Genomic DNA, 15,822 nt, shown 5'->3' with positions numbered 1-15,822 from the left:
TAGAAGTTATGTTACCAGGAGAAATATGGAGAGTTTATACATTCAAATCAATCAAATATCTCCTTTTTACTTATGCTTTCAGGCTCTTTGAGCGGGAAGAATCAACAGGCAAAGGGTTCCGTTAAAATGGGGTGGTTCGAAGCTGCTCGATTTGCAAGGCCTGAACAATGTTGAAATATGCCTCTTTCTCTATCCCAGACTGTGAAGTAGTGCAAGCTTCACTTCTGTTCTCTAAGCAGTGGGGGTGTGCTTGCATGTAGGGGCACAGTTCTTTCATATGTTTTAAAACAGTTCATGTCTAGTGGGAAACCTCAGAAAATACTGTCTGACAAAACAGCTCATGTCCCATGTTCTCTGCCACCAGGGATGTTTCACTGAAGCTCATCTGTCCTAATGCTTCATTTTTACACCTGTTTGCATCCTCCCTCCCTCCCTCCCTCCTTACTGCAGATGCAAATTGGCCAAGCATGAAGGACAAGCAACAGCAACAAATATCTTCTTAAAAACTACGGCTTTGCACAAGGCACTTACTACACTGCACCCCAATGCAGGTGATATATCCAAGTTAGAGTGATATATCCAAGGAAGGGGTTATGCCGTTGTGTACAAGCCTGCCCATTTTAGGCTCCTGGAAGAGGCCGTTGCTTACTAAAAAGAAGCTGACCTGCCTGCCAGGATGTGTTGCTTTTTAAGTATTCCTGCTTATGCCAAAAACCATGCAAGATTCCTTGTAAACATAGAAGGCCAGTAATTTTCCTTTTGGTTTTTACCTGTTGGCAAAATAAAGCCAATTATTCTTTGTAAATTTTGTTAAGCTTCCTGGATTTACAGGAGAGATCCAAGAGCAGACCTCTCAAGTGAAATAACGTAGTCATCATAGGAGTGCCTTGGGCAGGAAGGCCTTGTTTCTGTGCTGCTGTGCCATGAAAGTGCAAGGATTGCAAGGAGTCGTGAGCACCTGCTGAAGCTGCTGATGCACTCAAGGCATTCATAAGTTTTCTCCAGTGAATAGCAAGAGAAGTTCATGCTGCAGTCTGAGGGAGGCTCATGTGTGCTTTCTGTTGTAGCTAGTCACTCATTTTCACAAACCTTCCAACTACCTCTCCTGCTATGTTGGATTTTACATGAAATTTCAAAGGGATTTAAAAAAGAGATTGGTGGGAAGGAGGAGGTAGCAATGGCAGACGCATATGCATCCAGGAGCATGGATGGAAATGTTTTCCAAGTGCCTTTGTACCAACAAAATGTAGCAGGAGTCCAAAATATGAAATCCATGTAGGGACCTACTCATTTGGATCATTCAGTAATTCTTTGCCTTTGCTTTTCATCTGCAGGTTGGATTATTCGTTTAGATGCTGTTAGAAGCTGTACCCCTGTCTCCAGATTACATACCACAATGAGACAGTGTAGAAATCTTAAATTTTGAAGCTTCCAAATTCTGAAAGTTGGAATTTTGGAGTAAATAAAATGGTGTTTCAGAAGATAATGTGCTCCAGCTGTTTGGTTATTGTTTTTCCCAACAGTGCTAGAAGATTTCAGAGGATCTGTGGGAAATTTTATCCTGAGGATTTGGTTAATAATCAAAGCACTCTGTGGGGGAGATGAGACCGAACTGACTTCTAGTATGTCAGTTCCATTGCTGACATCTGTGTTTTAAAAATTAGCCACAAAAATAAATGGGCTACAGAGTGAAGAAATTTGAACTCCAGTCCTCAGACTGCAAAGGTGTGAGTAAAAACGACTCCATTAGAATTTTTTTTTGATTGGTTGTTTTTTTGTTAGGATCTTGTCTCTTTAGTTGTGGAGGAAGAATCTCGGAAATGTGAGAAGAATTCAGGTCTCTGCTTCCAAGTTCCTGTCTCTCATCCTGTGATCCTGGAGATTGGCTGTGGCTCTGGGGCAATTGCTCTGAGTCTGTTGTGCAAACTGCCACAGGTGAGCTTTTGTCAGTGCTCATGGTACCATAGATGCCTGTGTTACTGGACAATGCCGCTCTACTAGTCTTCATTGAGACTTCACAAACTTCTTTGCTTTTATGGTACTTAAGCAGCTGAGGTTTCTGACAGTCAGGCTCTGTTAGTTCATGCTAGGTAGAAGAGAGAAATTTAGGAATTGCTCTTCCCAGCTGTCTGCAGGAGTAGTGGAGATATAGTCAGGATGAGAGAAGCAAATGTTTTCATTCTTCAGCTGTCACAGCTCACTATTAATCACCTTAGCTTGAAGCACTGATGGGTGTTCATTTAACCCAGTATCCTGGGCTGTGGGACAAGAGGGGCTGAGGCATGGGCACACACTCTATTAATTGAATTTATGGGGCAGTCATCTCTAAAAATCACTTTGTTGTGAATCAAAAGATCTTGTCTCTAGGAGACTGAAGACTAAATGAATACAGGGAAGGGATTACCACAAAAGTGTCAGTACTTGGGATCAGTATGACAAGAATATGTCATAACTGCCAAACAACATTTTTGGTCTTTTGTTCACTAATAACAACTCATGCGTCTTCAACAGAGTGAAATGAGCATGAAGGGGACTGAGATCTGGGTGGCCAAAGCCCTTCTTGCCCCTGATTATTGTGGCATGTAACATGCTTACTGAGATACTGTTGGTAAACAGAAAGGGAAATGAATGCAAGATCTCATCACACGTGATTAAGGGAAAAATATTCCCCTTTCCTCAGAACAGCAGACCAGCCAGTTCCTTCTTGTGAATGAGAATTGCTGTGGCCAGCCCTTCCTCTTGTAGAAGTATAAGACTTCATGTGTGTTAGAGGTTGATGTCTGTGTTCCTCTGCCCAGTGACCTGATAAGGTTAATACTTCAGCTTTGAGACTTTATAATTACTCTGATTTCCTGAGCTGTACTTTATGCTCTTTTCCTTGCCTCTTAAGTTAAAGAGCTGTGTCAGTCTGTCCCTGTAACTGATGACAGTCCTTTCCCAGCTGGCTAATGCAAACTGCTGTGCCCAGACAAACAGGGAACCTTGACTGATCAGCGTTAGTGGTAGCCATGCTGACAGCAAAGTGAAGGTCACACTCTGTGTGATCTCTTCAGTTTTTGAGGCAGAATTTGGCACTAGGGTACTGAGAAAACAACAGCAACTTTTCACTTACGGACTGGGCTGTGTCCTTCACTTTCAGGGTCAGCTTTATGTGTGTGTGCGCTAGTCTCAGGCTGTGAAATCAGTCCCCCTGGGAGTGATGGCCAATCACACCATCATCTCCAAATCCAAAGTAGTTTAAGCATGCTTTCTCTATGTAAAAACTTACCAACATCTGTTTTAAAAAATATTAAGCAAAGCAAAACCAGGTCAAGCCTTTGCCTGCACTTTTCCCAAGGTGGAATGGAAGGTCAAACAAATCTATAACTATGTAGTCCTGGCTGTTATGCTGGAGGACTCTCGAATACTTGACGCACAGTCAAATACATGCAGTTAGTACGTGCAGTGAATGTGGTGTAAAGACTGCAGTGGAGTAACTAGGCAAAAGGTGTCTGCATAACAGATGGGAAATGCCAGAACCTCTGTCCAAACGGTTGTTTTAATTCTGGAAGGGATTCTGTCCACATTAGAGAGGAGAAGCCTGTGACATCATCTTCTTTCAACCTGTGACTTCCCCATACTAGTCAGAGTGTTGAGTCTCACACTCAGCGTGACTCCCATTGTTGTCAGCTGAGTTGGTTTGGTCAGAAGCCTGTCTATTTTGGTAGGCTGATGGCAATGCTGTGGAGTGCCTTCTGTCACGTTAGCAGCCTTATTAGAAGTGACTCGTGATCCCATCAATGCCCCTGAGATGCACTCTTTGTGAGCTGTTCCTATTAGGAGCCAAGAGTGAACAGTCAATTGTAATTTTTATCTTGCATGTCTTTTCTGGCAGAACATGTCTGTATAGGAACCTTGATGCTGTAATACTTCTTTGGTGGTGTTTTGTTTTTTTTTGTCCCAGAGCCAGGTGATAGCCGTGGATAAAGAGGAGGCTGCTGTGGATCTCACTAAGGAGAATGCACATAGGTATGAGCCCACATGTTACCCATTTTTTGTAAATTGTTGTTTGAAAAAGACCAAGAGTCCTCAATATTTGGACATGTGATCATGTTTATCACCACTGGAAACCAGAGAATGTTCTAGTTGGTTGACCTCCTGAAGTGTGTAAGATTTCAGAAGGAAAAAAAATGCTTATGTTTACCAGAGTGTTTTTTTCTTTGACTTGTGAATGTGCTTTTTGAAAGCAGCAGCCTAAATAAAGCAATAGTACTTACATGCTGTCTGTCTTCGAAGGGTTTTCAAAGTGTTTCATAGTAACTGCTCTTACCCCTTCCTGCGAACTTGAGAAAATCAAAGCAGCAGGTAGTAAGAATGTATATGTCACTTTAGCAGGTTAAGGACGAGTATAGCCTGAACCTTTCTCTCTCTGGCTCCCTACATCATTATTGCCGTGCTTGTTTCTGTCGTTGGTCCTCTAGACATAAGCTTGCACACTCAAATAGCACTTTTACTCTATGTGCTAGTGTGGCAGTCTTGGGTTTGGTGAGAATGGTGCTGCTGGGTCCTGTGCTGTTGGGACGTGGCTGGGCTGTGGCTGGACATGCAGAGCTGCTGAATCAAACTTCTTGTGCCTGAAGTCAGGACAGATCTGTATCAGGTTGACCTTGTCCTTCCCAGTGGCTCCGCATCCTCAGCTGGTTCTTCTTAACTCAGGTTGTTCTGGACTGTGACAACATAGTCAGCCCCAGACGGAGAATCGCAGTATGCTCTTGAGCCCAGGACCCCAGTCTCCGTAGGCATTGTAAAAGGTACAGAGCTCTAGTATGTATTCGTATCCTCAGTAACTGCTGGGCCCTAGGCATTAATTAGGGCAGTCTCAGAAAGGGTTCCTGCTCGCTGCTCTTACAGTCTAGTACAGTTGTGAGTCTTAAATAGTGCTCATTAACTGACTGTAGTGGTTTAACCCCAGCTGGCAACTAAGTACTATGCAGCTCCCCCTGCTCTCCCCCAGGGATGGGGAGGGGAATCGGGGGAAAAAAAGGTAAAACCTGTGGATTGAGGTAAGGACAGTTATATAATTTAAATTATTATAATCAAATAATAATAATAATTTTAATGCAAAAGGAGACAAAAAGAGAGAGAAACAAAATTCAAGAAAGACAAGTCATGCACCATATAGTTGCTCACCATCTGCTGACCGATGCCCAGCCAGTCCCCAAGCAGCAGTTGGTCCCTCCCAGCCAGCTCCCCCCCGTTTATATACCGAGCATGACGCTCTATGGTGTGGAACATCCCTTTGGCTAGCTCGGGACAGCTGTCCTGGCTCTGCTCCCTGCCAGCTTCTTGTGCACCTCCTCATCAGCAGAGCAGGGCAAACTGGAAAGTCCTTGACTTAGAGTAAGCACTACGCAGCAACAACTAAAACATCAGCGTGTTATCAACATTGTTATCGTACTAAATCCAAACCCACAGCATTGTACTGGCTACTAGCAAGAAAATTTTCCCCATCCCAGCCAAAACCAGGACACTGGCATTTCTGTCTGCAGGGCCCACGTGCCCTTTCTTCCCAAGCTGCTGCCAGCATTGGGGCTACAGAGACAGGCTACTTCTGTTTCTGGCTGCGCTGAGCTGCATCTCTTCACTTCTTGCAACTCAGTCCCAGCTGTTATGTGAGTCGGAAGTGATGTGTAGGAAAAAAGCTTTTCCTAAACTTGTCACCTATTACCCTTTGCCTCCTAGTCCCATTACAGGGAATGGGGAGCAGAGATTTTCTTCTGATGTGTCAGTGTGAAACCAAGTTATGCTGCAATTTTGCATAGATAGAATAAAAGCTGGCTAGATCTTTGCCTCCTCGGTAGATTGTTGCTCTGGCATCTGGGAAGAATCATCTTGCTTATTAACGTTGCTTGTTGGCTCAAGAGTGGATGAGGGAGTGTAAATGCCATGCCAGAGAACCTCATATTTCTCCATGGATATTTTCATTGTGTCCTTGTGATCTTGCCTATGGCATGATGCCCTGTAGCTCTTGGGAGAGAAGCCAGTAGGATACGCTGTGTTACTGCTTGACTGAAGCCAGCTTCATTTCTGCTTTCTTTTTCAGAGCTCCCTTAGCACAGCTGTGTTCTCTAGATGCTTAGGTGAGTCTTGCTCTCCCTAAATCAATCCCAGTGCCAGATGGCCCATCTGGACACACTGCAGACAGATGCAGGAATCCCTCCCTTTCTTGATGCCTGTGTATGCTGACAGAGCAGTACCACAGGCCCTCAGCAAAGTCAAGTAGGACTTGGATATAAGGCCTTCGTTGCAGCATGCTCTATGAACCTCATTGCGTAGCCCTGAGGTGTTATACTGAAGAGCTGGGAGGAAAACTGCCACTGTGGTGGGAGGAGAGAATATGCTGGGAAGAGTTGGGCAGTTTGTTTTCTCTAGACACTGACTGCACTGAAGACAGGAGTTGGGGGACAGTACAGACTCTGCCACAACATGCTGTTGCTGGTCTGGGAATGGCATCTCCTCTGGGAGGCTTGGAGGCTTTCTCCAACAGCAGGTCTTGGCCAGCCTTGTCTTTCTGACTTTGCGGGGTGCTTCCTCTGACATTACTCAAATGTCTTCACAAAATTAGAAAAGAGATCTATTTTGATGGGTGAACCATATAGCTGAGGAATTAGAGGTTCTGTTCCTTCCTTGCTGTTTCATACTGTCTTTTTCTGTACCTTCTGTAGTATCAGGCTGCCACCAAGCACCAATGCTGCTTTCAGACTAGTCTCTTTCCTGTTTCAGGAGCATCAAGGGAACTTTGCTTAGGACTCCTAAGATTCAAGGGGATTACTGTCTCAGTTTCCCCTGGCAGGGAGCATATTCTGTAGCAAGCTGGGAGCTAGGGATGGATCATGCCAGGTTGTGACAGACTGGAGCACCATAAGCACCATGCAGTGGTGGTCTGGCAGTCTCAAGGCTGTTATACCTTGGATTAGTGTAGTGAGTCAGAGAGATCAGAATCTTGCTGAGGTTTCTCCCTAAAAAATACTGAGGCCTTTTTAGACCTGTTTCTTAAAAACAGCAAGCCAGCACGCTTACTTGCTCACTTGTCACAGGTAAAGGAGAGATGTTTGTGTCTTCAAGTGCCTTCAGGGGTTCTGCTGGTGTGAGCAACCTGGGGATGTCTGGCTGCAGGTGAAAGGCGCTGACTGTGACGTGTGTTTCCCAATTAATGTTCACAGAGATGTCAGGGGCAAGAAAGATTGTGAGTTAGAAACTAATACTTGAGAGATCCTAGTGTGTATTTTAAATACATTATACTGTAGAGTCTGTGCATGAGCTGTCCTTTAAAATTAGTCCTTTTTCTTATCTCTGTGTCTGGCACAGGGGTTCTGCTGCACTGCACGTGCTGACATCCCTGTTGCGTGCAGTAACATCTCATCACCTTAACAATGGCATGTGATATGAGCCTAGAAAATACACTTAGATGCCAGAACACTCTTAAGATCTAGATTATCAAGGAGGCTGGAGAAAGAATGTGGCAAATACGTGAGCATGTTGTCTCTACTTAAAATAGCAGCCTTACATATTTGAAGCAGGTGATTTTGTTGGGGGGTGGGTGGTTTTTTTGATGTTTGGTTGATGGTTTGGGTTTTTTTTCACCAGAGATGGTGAGTTCACCTGGGGGAGGCCCTGGAGATGTAGTTAATATGCAGCAGGGTCATGGAATACTGCTGTATGTATGGCAAGGGGTGATACATACACATTTTGGGTGCACAGGAGCATCACCCTGGAATCACCATGGGTGTACAGTGTGCTCTTTGCTTTGAATTTGTTCCTTGGGCAAAAAGCAGATCCTAACTTCCCTCAAGAGGAATCCAGCAGCAGTCAGTGGGGTAGAACATATGTGTATCAGATAAGAGATGTGATATTTAATGATGTGTTTATACAATGTGCTGTTCATGCATCCACACAAACATGCCTCTTAATCTTTTCTTTCTGTTCTTGCATCTGGAATTTTACAGGCTGCAGCTTCAGGAGAGGATCCACATCTTCCACCATGATGTTTCATACAGTAACTCTTTTCACTGTTGTAGTTCCCTTTGTCTTTCTGCCTTTTTACTTTGAATGAGGGGAAGCAGGCTTGAGAGACAGCCAAGGGACCCCTTTGGGCTGCAGGCATCAGGAGGGTGTTGAAGTTAGTACATAAAAAGGTCAGGAAGAAGTGATCCAGTGAAGCTTTTCCCTTCAGAGGTTTCCAGGCCAAATGATCAGCTGAGAGAAGTCCCTTATTACATCAGAAAGTGAACTGTTCCTGGTTTTAGGTGTCCAAAAGCTGTGTCTGAGCTGGTAGTCCAGATGCTTTCTACTGTTAATAGGGAGAGGCAAACATACAGCGTGTAACTCATTCCATGCTGATGTGGATGCTTTAGATAAATGTGTATGTGCCTGCCTCTCCATTGATTTTAGAGGGAGCCCAGATACTGAGCTTGGATTAAATGCCCAGCCTTATTCACCTGAAATTAGGTGAGCTGAACCAGGCAAGAACACCTGTCTTTTGCAGACTTGGCTGAAACCAGTTAAAACTGCCATTTGGTGAGGCATACCCAGTTTGATAGGTGCGTGCTCAGCTGTTTCTTAGCCAGGAGCTGTGGAGCCATGAGCACTCATTAGTGCACCTTTCTGACACTATCGTTTTTGGCACTGTACTACCTCTTAGGGGTATGTCTGCACAGTTTTCTGTCTGCAGATCCAAGTTTGTGCTGCCCATACTCCAAACAGCAGTAAGCCAGCCAGCTCCAGTCCAAAAGCCACGTAGCTGTGTTGGCATTGCACTTGCATGGCTAAGCCCCGTGCTAAGGAGGTGGCCTGAGGACAGTGCCACACTCACATGGTTACATGGTGTCTGATTCAGGGCTGGTATGTGTCAGTCCAGACAGCAGCATGAGCATAGCGAGCTGAACCTTGTCTGCAGGAGAGCAAACTGTTAGGTGGTTGATGCTGCTGAAAGGGCCTGGCTGTTTTGCTCATTGGAGGTCCTTTTTCAGCTCTGATAAGAGGAAGGATATGCATCCTGACAGCTAGTCTGAGCTTCCCACTTAGGTCTTTGTGGGCTCTCTTGTTCAGGTTGTTGCTTTAGGTGCAGATGGTCACAGAGCTCCAGAGCATCAAGGTTCTGTGCTTTGTAACATGTTCTGCTAAGCGGGGGCTACTTCACCTGCTCTAAGCTTTGTATCACTTTTGCATTCAGGGTGGGAGAGTGAGTAGGCCAGGCTATCCCAAAAAGAAATAGGATAAAATGTTATTAGACAGAAGCAGAGCCAAACACCTGTGGGCATGTGTCTGGGGGCATAGTTTCCTGGGTAGGATTTTGACACTGAGCTTATAGGGAAGATTGCTGTGGTTGTGAGACCTGATTGTGTTTCTTTTTCTTGTCTAGGTTCTGCTGAGCAGCTGCTACTCTGGGGCCCCATAGACTTCATAGTCAGTAACCCTCCATATGTCTTCCATGAAGACATGGCTTCCTTGGACACAGAAGTCCTCCGGTAATCAGACAAATAAGATTTTTCATCTCCTGTTCCTTGAAGCAAGGTTTTCTGTCTGCTTCCTTATACTTCACACAATTGCTCACAAAACATGCAAACCTAGTATACCTGTACATTATGTAAGTGTGTTTATATTGTATATAATAATACCGTGTTACTTTGATACTGCTTACAGGTCTGAAACAATAGCAAAGTATTTTAAATATTTATAAAAATGGAAAAAGCACATACTTTGAAATTAACAAGTTCCCAATCCAAAACTGTTTCAGAATGTTTTTCCTGTTAGTTCTTCCCACCTCCCCTTAATAATTGGTGTGAGTTTATGAAAGAAAGTACAAGCAATCTGAGCAGCTTTTTATGATGAAAAAAACCACTTGTGTGGAAATGCTGTGACCCATTCTCATCCCGATACTTGTCTTAAGCAAACAAACCCACACAAACATGAATAAGCGCTTTTGGGATGTGGAATTACTCTGTGTATGCTGGTTCTTCCTCAGAATTGATTGTCACGCATGTCAGGACAAAGTCTTGTGCCTACCTCTGTACAAGGTGTGCACCAGAGCAGATTGTGGAAGCTGAGCTTTCTATATCCTAATTCACTCTGCTAGGTTAGAAGGCAGTCCAACCTGGTGGTTGGCACGCTTGAAATAAAGCAAGTGATCCCTTGCTGTACAACCCACTCTCTCCCTGTCCAGCTGGCACAGAGAGAACAGATCCACGTGTTGGAACTGCATGACCTTGGCTGCAGTTGGCTCATAACCTGGAGCTCAGGTGTGTTAGGTGCACCTTTCTCCATGGGGAATGGGAGAGTGCATCCTCAAGGGGATGGTTCATGCCACATGAGTTGTTGTTAATGTCTTCTTATTCCCACACTCCAGCTATGAAGATCTTGATGCACTGGATGGGGGAGATGATGGGATGAGAGTCATCAAAACAATTTTGGCTCTGGCTTCTTCTCTTCTGAAGGATTCTGGGTAAGCACTGTTCTTTGTTTGATTTTCATGTCTTTCATCCATTCACTTCTGTAACTTCTGGGTTTTTTTCATACAGGAAGGTACAGAGGGAAAATCGTTGCAAAAATTCTACACACACACACACACCCATTCTAATAACAGCAGTGTAAAAAAATGTCATGTTTATAAGCAAAATTAGCTTGCAATTGGTTAATAAAGGGATACAAGCCTTCCTTAAACAGTGATGTTGTTTGGTAGTTGTTAATGAGGAGAGAATCTTTAAAGGTCAAAGAAGCAACAGAAACAACATGAAAGAAGCAGCAGAGAAAGGGGGGGGGGGGCGGGGAGGAAGGATTCTATGCAGAATAACTGATCGGAGGAGAAGCAATATAAACCTCTGTGAGAATGGATGTAGAGTCTGCTTCTCTCCAACCCTTTAATTAGGGGAAACTTACTGAGCCAGGATACAGTGCTGAATGTTCCAGGAGAAAGAAGTTCAGCAGGAGATAGTTTCTTAAATGTTAAATTTCTCTATGGTTAACATTCAAGGCTGATTATTCCTATTCTCTGTCATATGGGATCCATTTTGTGCTTAAAGATCAACATGCTGATACCCAGAAGTCTGTTGTGCCAGGGCATTCACATATCCTATTGAAAATTCCTGACATTTTACCAGCATAAGAGAGGTCATTGGAAATCTGCTGTTTTGAGAAGAGGAACAGGAGTATTGAGAGAGAGTGCATGCAGAAGAATTCATTCCTCATGCTCTGCATGACCACGAGAGCAGAAGATGCTCCTCAGAACTTCCCAGCAACAGAGATTGGTCCAATAGGGTTGTTTCTTGGGATTATTCCCCACCCCCACCCCCCAACCCCCGCCTTTTGTTTTTGCTTGTTTTATAAGGTGGAGCCCCCACTGAGGAGTGGAAGTTTTTTAAGGTCAGGAATGAGATCCACATCCAACTTGTAGTTAGTTTGGTGAATTTATAGGGAGTATTCAATGTGGGTTGTTTTAGGAATTCTCAGGAGAGCGTATGATTGGGGCTTGGCCTCTGTTCTTTGCTTGTTAAATTTGTGTCTTGCTGCGCTGTCACGGGCTGTAACCAGTTCCATCGTCTCCATGTGTCTGTAAGCTAGGGTGGTTCTGCCTCATTGCAGGAGTGGAGACTCAGAAAGGGGCCAGTGTCATAAAGCCTGGCTGCAGCAGAGGCAGAGACAGAAATAGCCCTGCAGTGTCCCGCCCTAGTCCTGGTGTGCTAACTGAGGTGGTCTGATAAGTTCCCTTATCTCTGCTGTACTCTCCTCTGTACAGGCCTCTGTGGAGGTCTGAATGCTGGTGATGGTTTTGTAACTGATTTATGGAGACATTTACTGTGGGAAAAAGTGTATGCTACCTTGTACTTTATGACTCTTGCTACTGGGACTTGATGTCACCCTACTTATACAAAGAGGAACTTGATGCTACCAGTCCAGTGCTCACTGTTAATGCATTTGCATTATAAAACTTCATTCTAGCTTTAAATCTTTGGGGGCTTCGGAAGGCCAGCTGGTGGTATCACTTGCATGGTTCAAAAGTGGTCCTTACATCTTCATACAAAGGTTTAACTGCTCATGCAGAGAAGTATCATGAGAATTCCCCCCAAGATCAACGCTTTCTCCCCTTGAAGGAGGCAGTTGGGATCTGCATCTTAAATGCACAGCTATGATCTCTTTTAGGATTAATGGATTGCAGTGTGTTTGCTGACCTTCTCATTTCCTGCGCTGCTGATAGGAGCCATCCAGAAAGACCAACCTTAATTTTTATCAGTTTAGTAACCTGAATGTGTGCATCTCCCCACTTTCTACTCCCAATGTGTCCTTTCAGGAGTGTGTTTTTGGAAGTTGATCCCAGACACCCAGATATGGTGGACAGCTGGCTACAGGCACACCCCAACTTGCTGCTCGTCCTCCGTGCCATTCACAAGGACTTCTGTGGCAAGTAAGTCCTTTTTTACCTTCAGATTTTTACTTCAGGTGTAGGTCTGTGTCCTTTGTAGATTACGTTCCTGCACCTTGATGTAGTGAATGAACTCAGCCAGAGAAAGTCCACAGCTGAAGCCAATTTTAAAAAAACAGGGGCTTCTTTCAAATATCTCAACCTTATATCCTGAGATAACCTGGCAAGTGTTTCTGAGTCAGAATTCTGATGCAGGTAAGCATTTCTGATGGGGTGACTAGCTCTGGTGAGATTAGCGCCACTGGAAAATTGCTGCTTTTATGGGATGTAGGTAGAGGCATGCTCTCCCTAGCAAGACTTAAAGCTCTGTTTATTCTTTTTTCCACAGGCATAGGTTTCTGCACATCCAAAAACAAAGCAGATGACAACTGTACCAGAAATAACTCTTCTTTCAGTATGCTTTTTGATTGTGAGCCCTGCTGAACAGCTTGTTGAAAACTCTGCATGGCAAAAGGAATCTCCACTTCATTCCCAAGTGCACTGAATTCTCCAGGCAGTGGCAGACCCCCTTGTTTCCCCGATACAGACTTCATCCAGAAATGCAGAAGTTCAACAGAGCATGCAGAAGTGTTTCACGTTCCTCAGGGAACTGTATGCAACTTTTTAGTGTGCTCTGCTAAAGTGACTCAATAATCCCGGGACCCAATATGGAAGAGTTCATAGCTCCAGATATTTCATTAAAAATACAGCTTGTCGACATGTTAGATCATTGCTTTGACCTAGAAAGAATTTCACGTCTTTTATTTGCCTTGAGATACGTTTACATAGAATGTGACCAGATTGGGTGATAAGTCCAAACTCTGGCTTATATTGGCTTTGCAGGTGGGACATGACTAATCTGCACATTTCAAATTCAGTTCTGTTGCAGGATCCTGATGCTCTGGAGTAGATCAGATCTCCAACAGCAAGGCAGCTTTTGTTTCCCAGTCCTGCTGAGTGACGTATCATTGAAGGATCAGTGCACATGTTACACCATCTGAATCTCCAGCACCTGACACTTGGTGGATACTCCCAGAAACAATCAAAACATTGTAATAGAGTGCTTCAGATCGGTGTCCTTACAAGAACTGCCATGCAATTACATTTCCAAACATGCTAGCAGACCTGAATACATCTGGCACCCACAGATTGCTTCTGATAGTAATAGAAATGCCTAACTTCCATGTAAGGCATTTAAATGCAAGACTTTACAAAGAAGGCCAGAATTGCTACTCCAGTTTTGCAGATGAAAAACAGGAGGTGAAATTACTTGTACAAAATTTGACAACAAGCTAAGTTTGGAGTAGGACCCGGTCTCTTGACAGCTGTGGGAACAGTTGAGGTCTGTTGCTTTGGGAAGGATGACTCAGAGTAGGGCTGCCTGAAACAACACTGAGAGAAGTCCCTGAAATGGACAGTCAACATCACAGCATGATAAATAATGGCAGGATTGAATTTAAGCTGCTGCTTGTTGTTACTGCTGTTGTTGCTCGTTCCCTTCCTGACCATAGACAGCCAGGGAGGGGAAGGAAAGCAAGCAAATGAAAGAATCAGGTCTACCAGTCTGAATGGAAGCAGTTGCTGGGCCAATGGAGGTGAGCACTCAGTAGGGGTGGAAGTGTCCAGACAGTGACCTTCGCAGCCCCTGTGCGCCAGGGAGGTGCTGCCAGGTGCTCTCTCCAGGCTGAACTGGCAGTGCATAGCCAGAAAAGTAGGTAGGAGATGCATCAGCAAACTGCATCTGTTTGGAAGGCTGCAGCAGATCCAGAGGGCTTTACATGAGTGCTAAGAGATCTAGTCCCTTTCTTCTCTACCTCTCCCACACTCACACTCTCCACTCTTTCATTTGCTCTGTAACTCTTGAACATTGACCCTGCTTTTGTGTAGATCCCTGAGTGCTCTCTGGTGTACCAGTGCTCAGGTCCCTGGTTGGATCCTCTCCCCACCCTCTGGGCTTTTACAGCTGCACTCACAGATGGGCCTTTCTACCCCATCGTACCACTCACACTGCATTTATCCTCCCCACCGCTCTGCATGGTCCAGTAGTTTGCTGTGCCCTGTACACTATCTACTTGAAGCTATGAGCCTTCTCTGGACTGCAGTACCTGCCCTGATTAAACACAGTAGAGGAAATCCAGGGAAGAGAGAATGAAAAAAGTTGATTTGAAGTACACTTGATCCTAGATTTGGAAATAAAGTTCCAGCACAGCTGATTTCTGGCAGGTTTGCCTGCTAGAGCTATGAGTACAATTTGCAGTGAAAGAGATGTTATTTTGTTTGGTTGTTGGTTGGTTGGTTGCTCAGTTATTTTTAAATAGTAGTTTAGGGTCTTTTTTTTAAGTTCAGTTTGTCAGACTTTAAAAATTAAATTTAGAGAAATGAGTTCACAGTTCATCGGGTGTTGGCAGTGTTTATGTATGAAAAAGAGCAACAAGTACAGCTTGCTTCTGCAGGGTATTCTAAAAGCTGGATAGTTTACTGGCTTATGAGAGTGTTAAGTGGCATCATACTGCGTTCTTCAAGGGGTAGCCTGATTCCCTGCAGCAGGCTAGAGTTAGATGGCCGCCTGAGAGTGCGGGTGGCTGGGTTGCAGAAAGCAGTGTGCCTTTTCTTGGAAGCATCAATCAATCACTTGTCTGAGCAGGACACTTTCTCTGTGAACAGATTCTTGGTCTGATCCAATAGGACAAGTGTTAAATTCCTATGTTTATAGCTAAAGCAATAATAAAAATGCTTGCATTTCTGTGGGTTTGTATTGCGTAGTGGTTGTATGTCTCAGAAAATCACATGGTGCCGCTGACCTTCTCATAAAGACAAGAATGGAGAAAAGTTGTTCTTCCTCCCAAGAGGCTGCATTTATTTGTCAGACTCGCATCTGAGGGAATGTGCTGGTGTAGTACAATGTGTTCTTCAGTGCTTTATTCATATTGGCCCAGGCTCCTTTTGGTACAGAAGCATTGCAGAGGTTTTTGGAGATGCTGGTTTCAAGGAACCACAGGCACTCCTGGCGCCCTTGCTGAAGCAGTGGACTATGTCTGTGTTGTCCGTGCTGCCTGCGAGCGGGAGGCTCAGCTGGCGCCAGCCATCCCCTGTGCCCCCAGCCCGCAGATGCATAGCTGCTCCCTGAAGCCACAGAAGGCTGATGTTTCAGTGGGCATTGTACATAATGCAGTATCTGACATACATTTGATTTTGTGGGAACTTACTGGGTCATTGGAACCATATCAAAACGGTGATCTGTTTCCTGAAGTGATGCTTCCGGAGAGGGGCTTTGTTTTCCTCCCGGACCCTGAAGAGTGTGGTTGCGTGTGTGCTCACGTCTGTGTGCCGGCCTCCCCCGTGGAGCTGGGGACAGCTTGGCCCTTGGCAGAGCCCTGCAGATGGTGCTG

At 44.7% G+C, this 15,822-nt stretch overlaps 1 protein-coding gene across 4 annotated transcripts in view; it reads left to right on the top strand.

Moving 5' to 3' along the window:
• Positions 1-15,176, top strand: part of HEMK1 (HemK methyltransferase family member 1) — a 34,547-nt gene extending 19,371 nt beyond the window's left edge. For all 4 annotated transcript variants that reach the window (XM_056335614.1, XM_056335616.1, XM_056335615.1 and 1 more), the window contains exons 5-11: positions 1,783-1,935; positions 3,944-4,008; positions 7,986-8,035; positions 9,401-9,506; positions 10,385-10,480; positions 12,323-12,436; positions 12,783-15,176. In XM_056335614.1, coding sequence (XP_056191589.1) covers positions 1,783-1,935; positions 3,944-4,008; positions 7,986-8,035; positions 9,401-9,506; positions 10,385-10,480; positions 12,323-12,436; positions 12,783-12,819 — 621 coding nt within the window. In that variant the 3' untranslated portion in view covers positions 12,820-15,176. The remainder of the gene's footprint in view (positions 1-1,782; positions 1,936-3,943; positions 4,009-7,985; positions 8,036-9,400; positions 9,507-10,384; positions 10,481-12,322; positions 12,437-12,782) is intronic.
• The last annotated feature ends 646 nt before the right edge of the window (positions 15,177-15,822 follow it).

Source organism: Falco biarmicus, chromosome 4 (genome assembly GCF_023638135.1).
Source record: "Falco biarmicus isolate bFalBia1 chromosome 4, bFalBia1.pri, whole genome shotgun sequence".
In the NCBI taxonomy this organism is placed as follows: Eukaryota; Metazoa; Chordata; class Aves; order Falconiformes; family Falconidae; genus Falco; species Falco biarmicus.
This window is presented reverse-complemented; position numbering and strand designations above follow the sequence as displayed.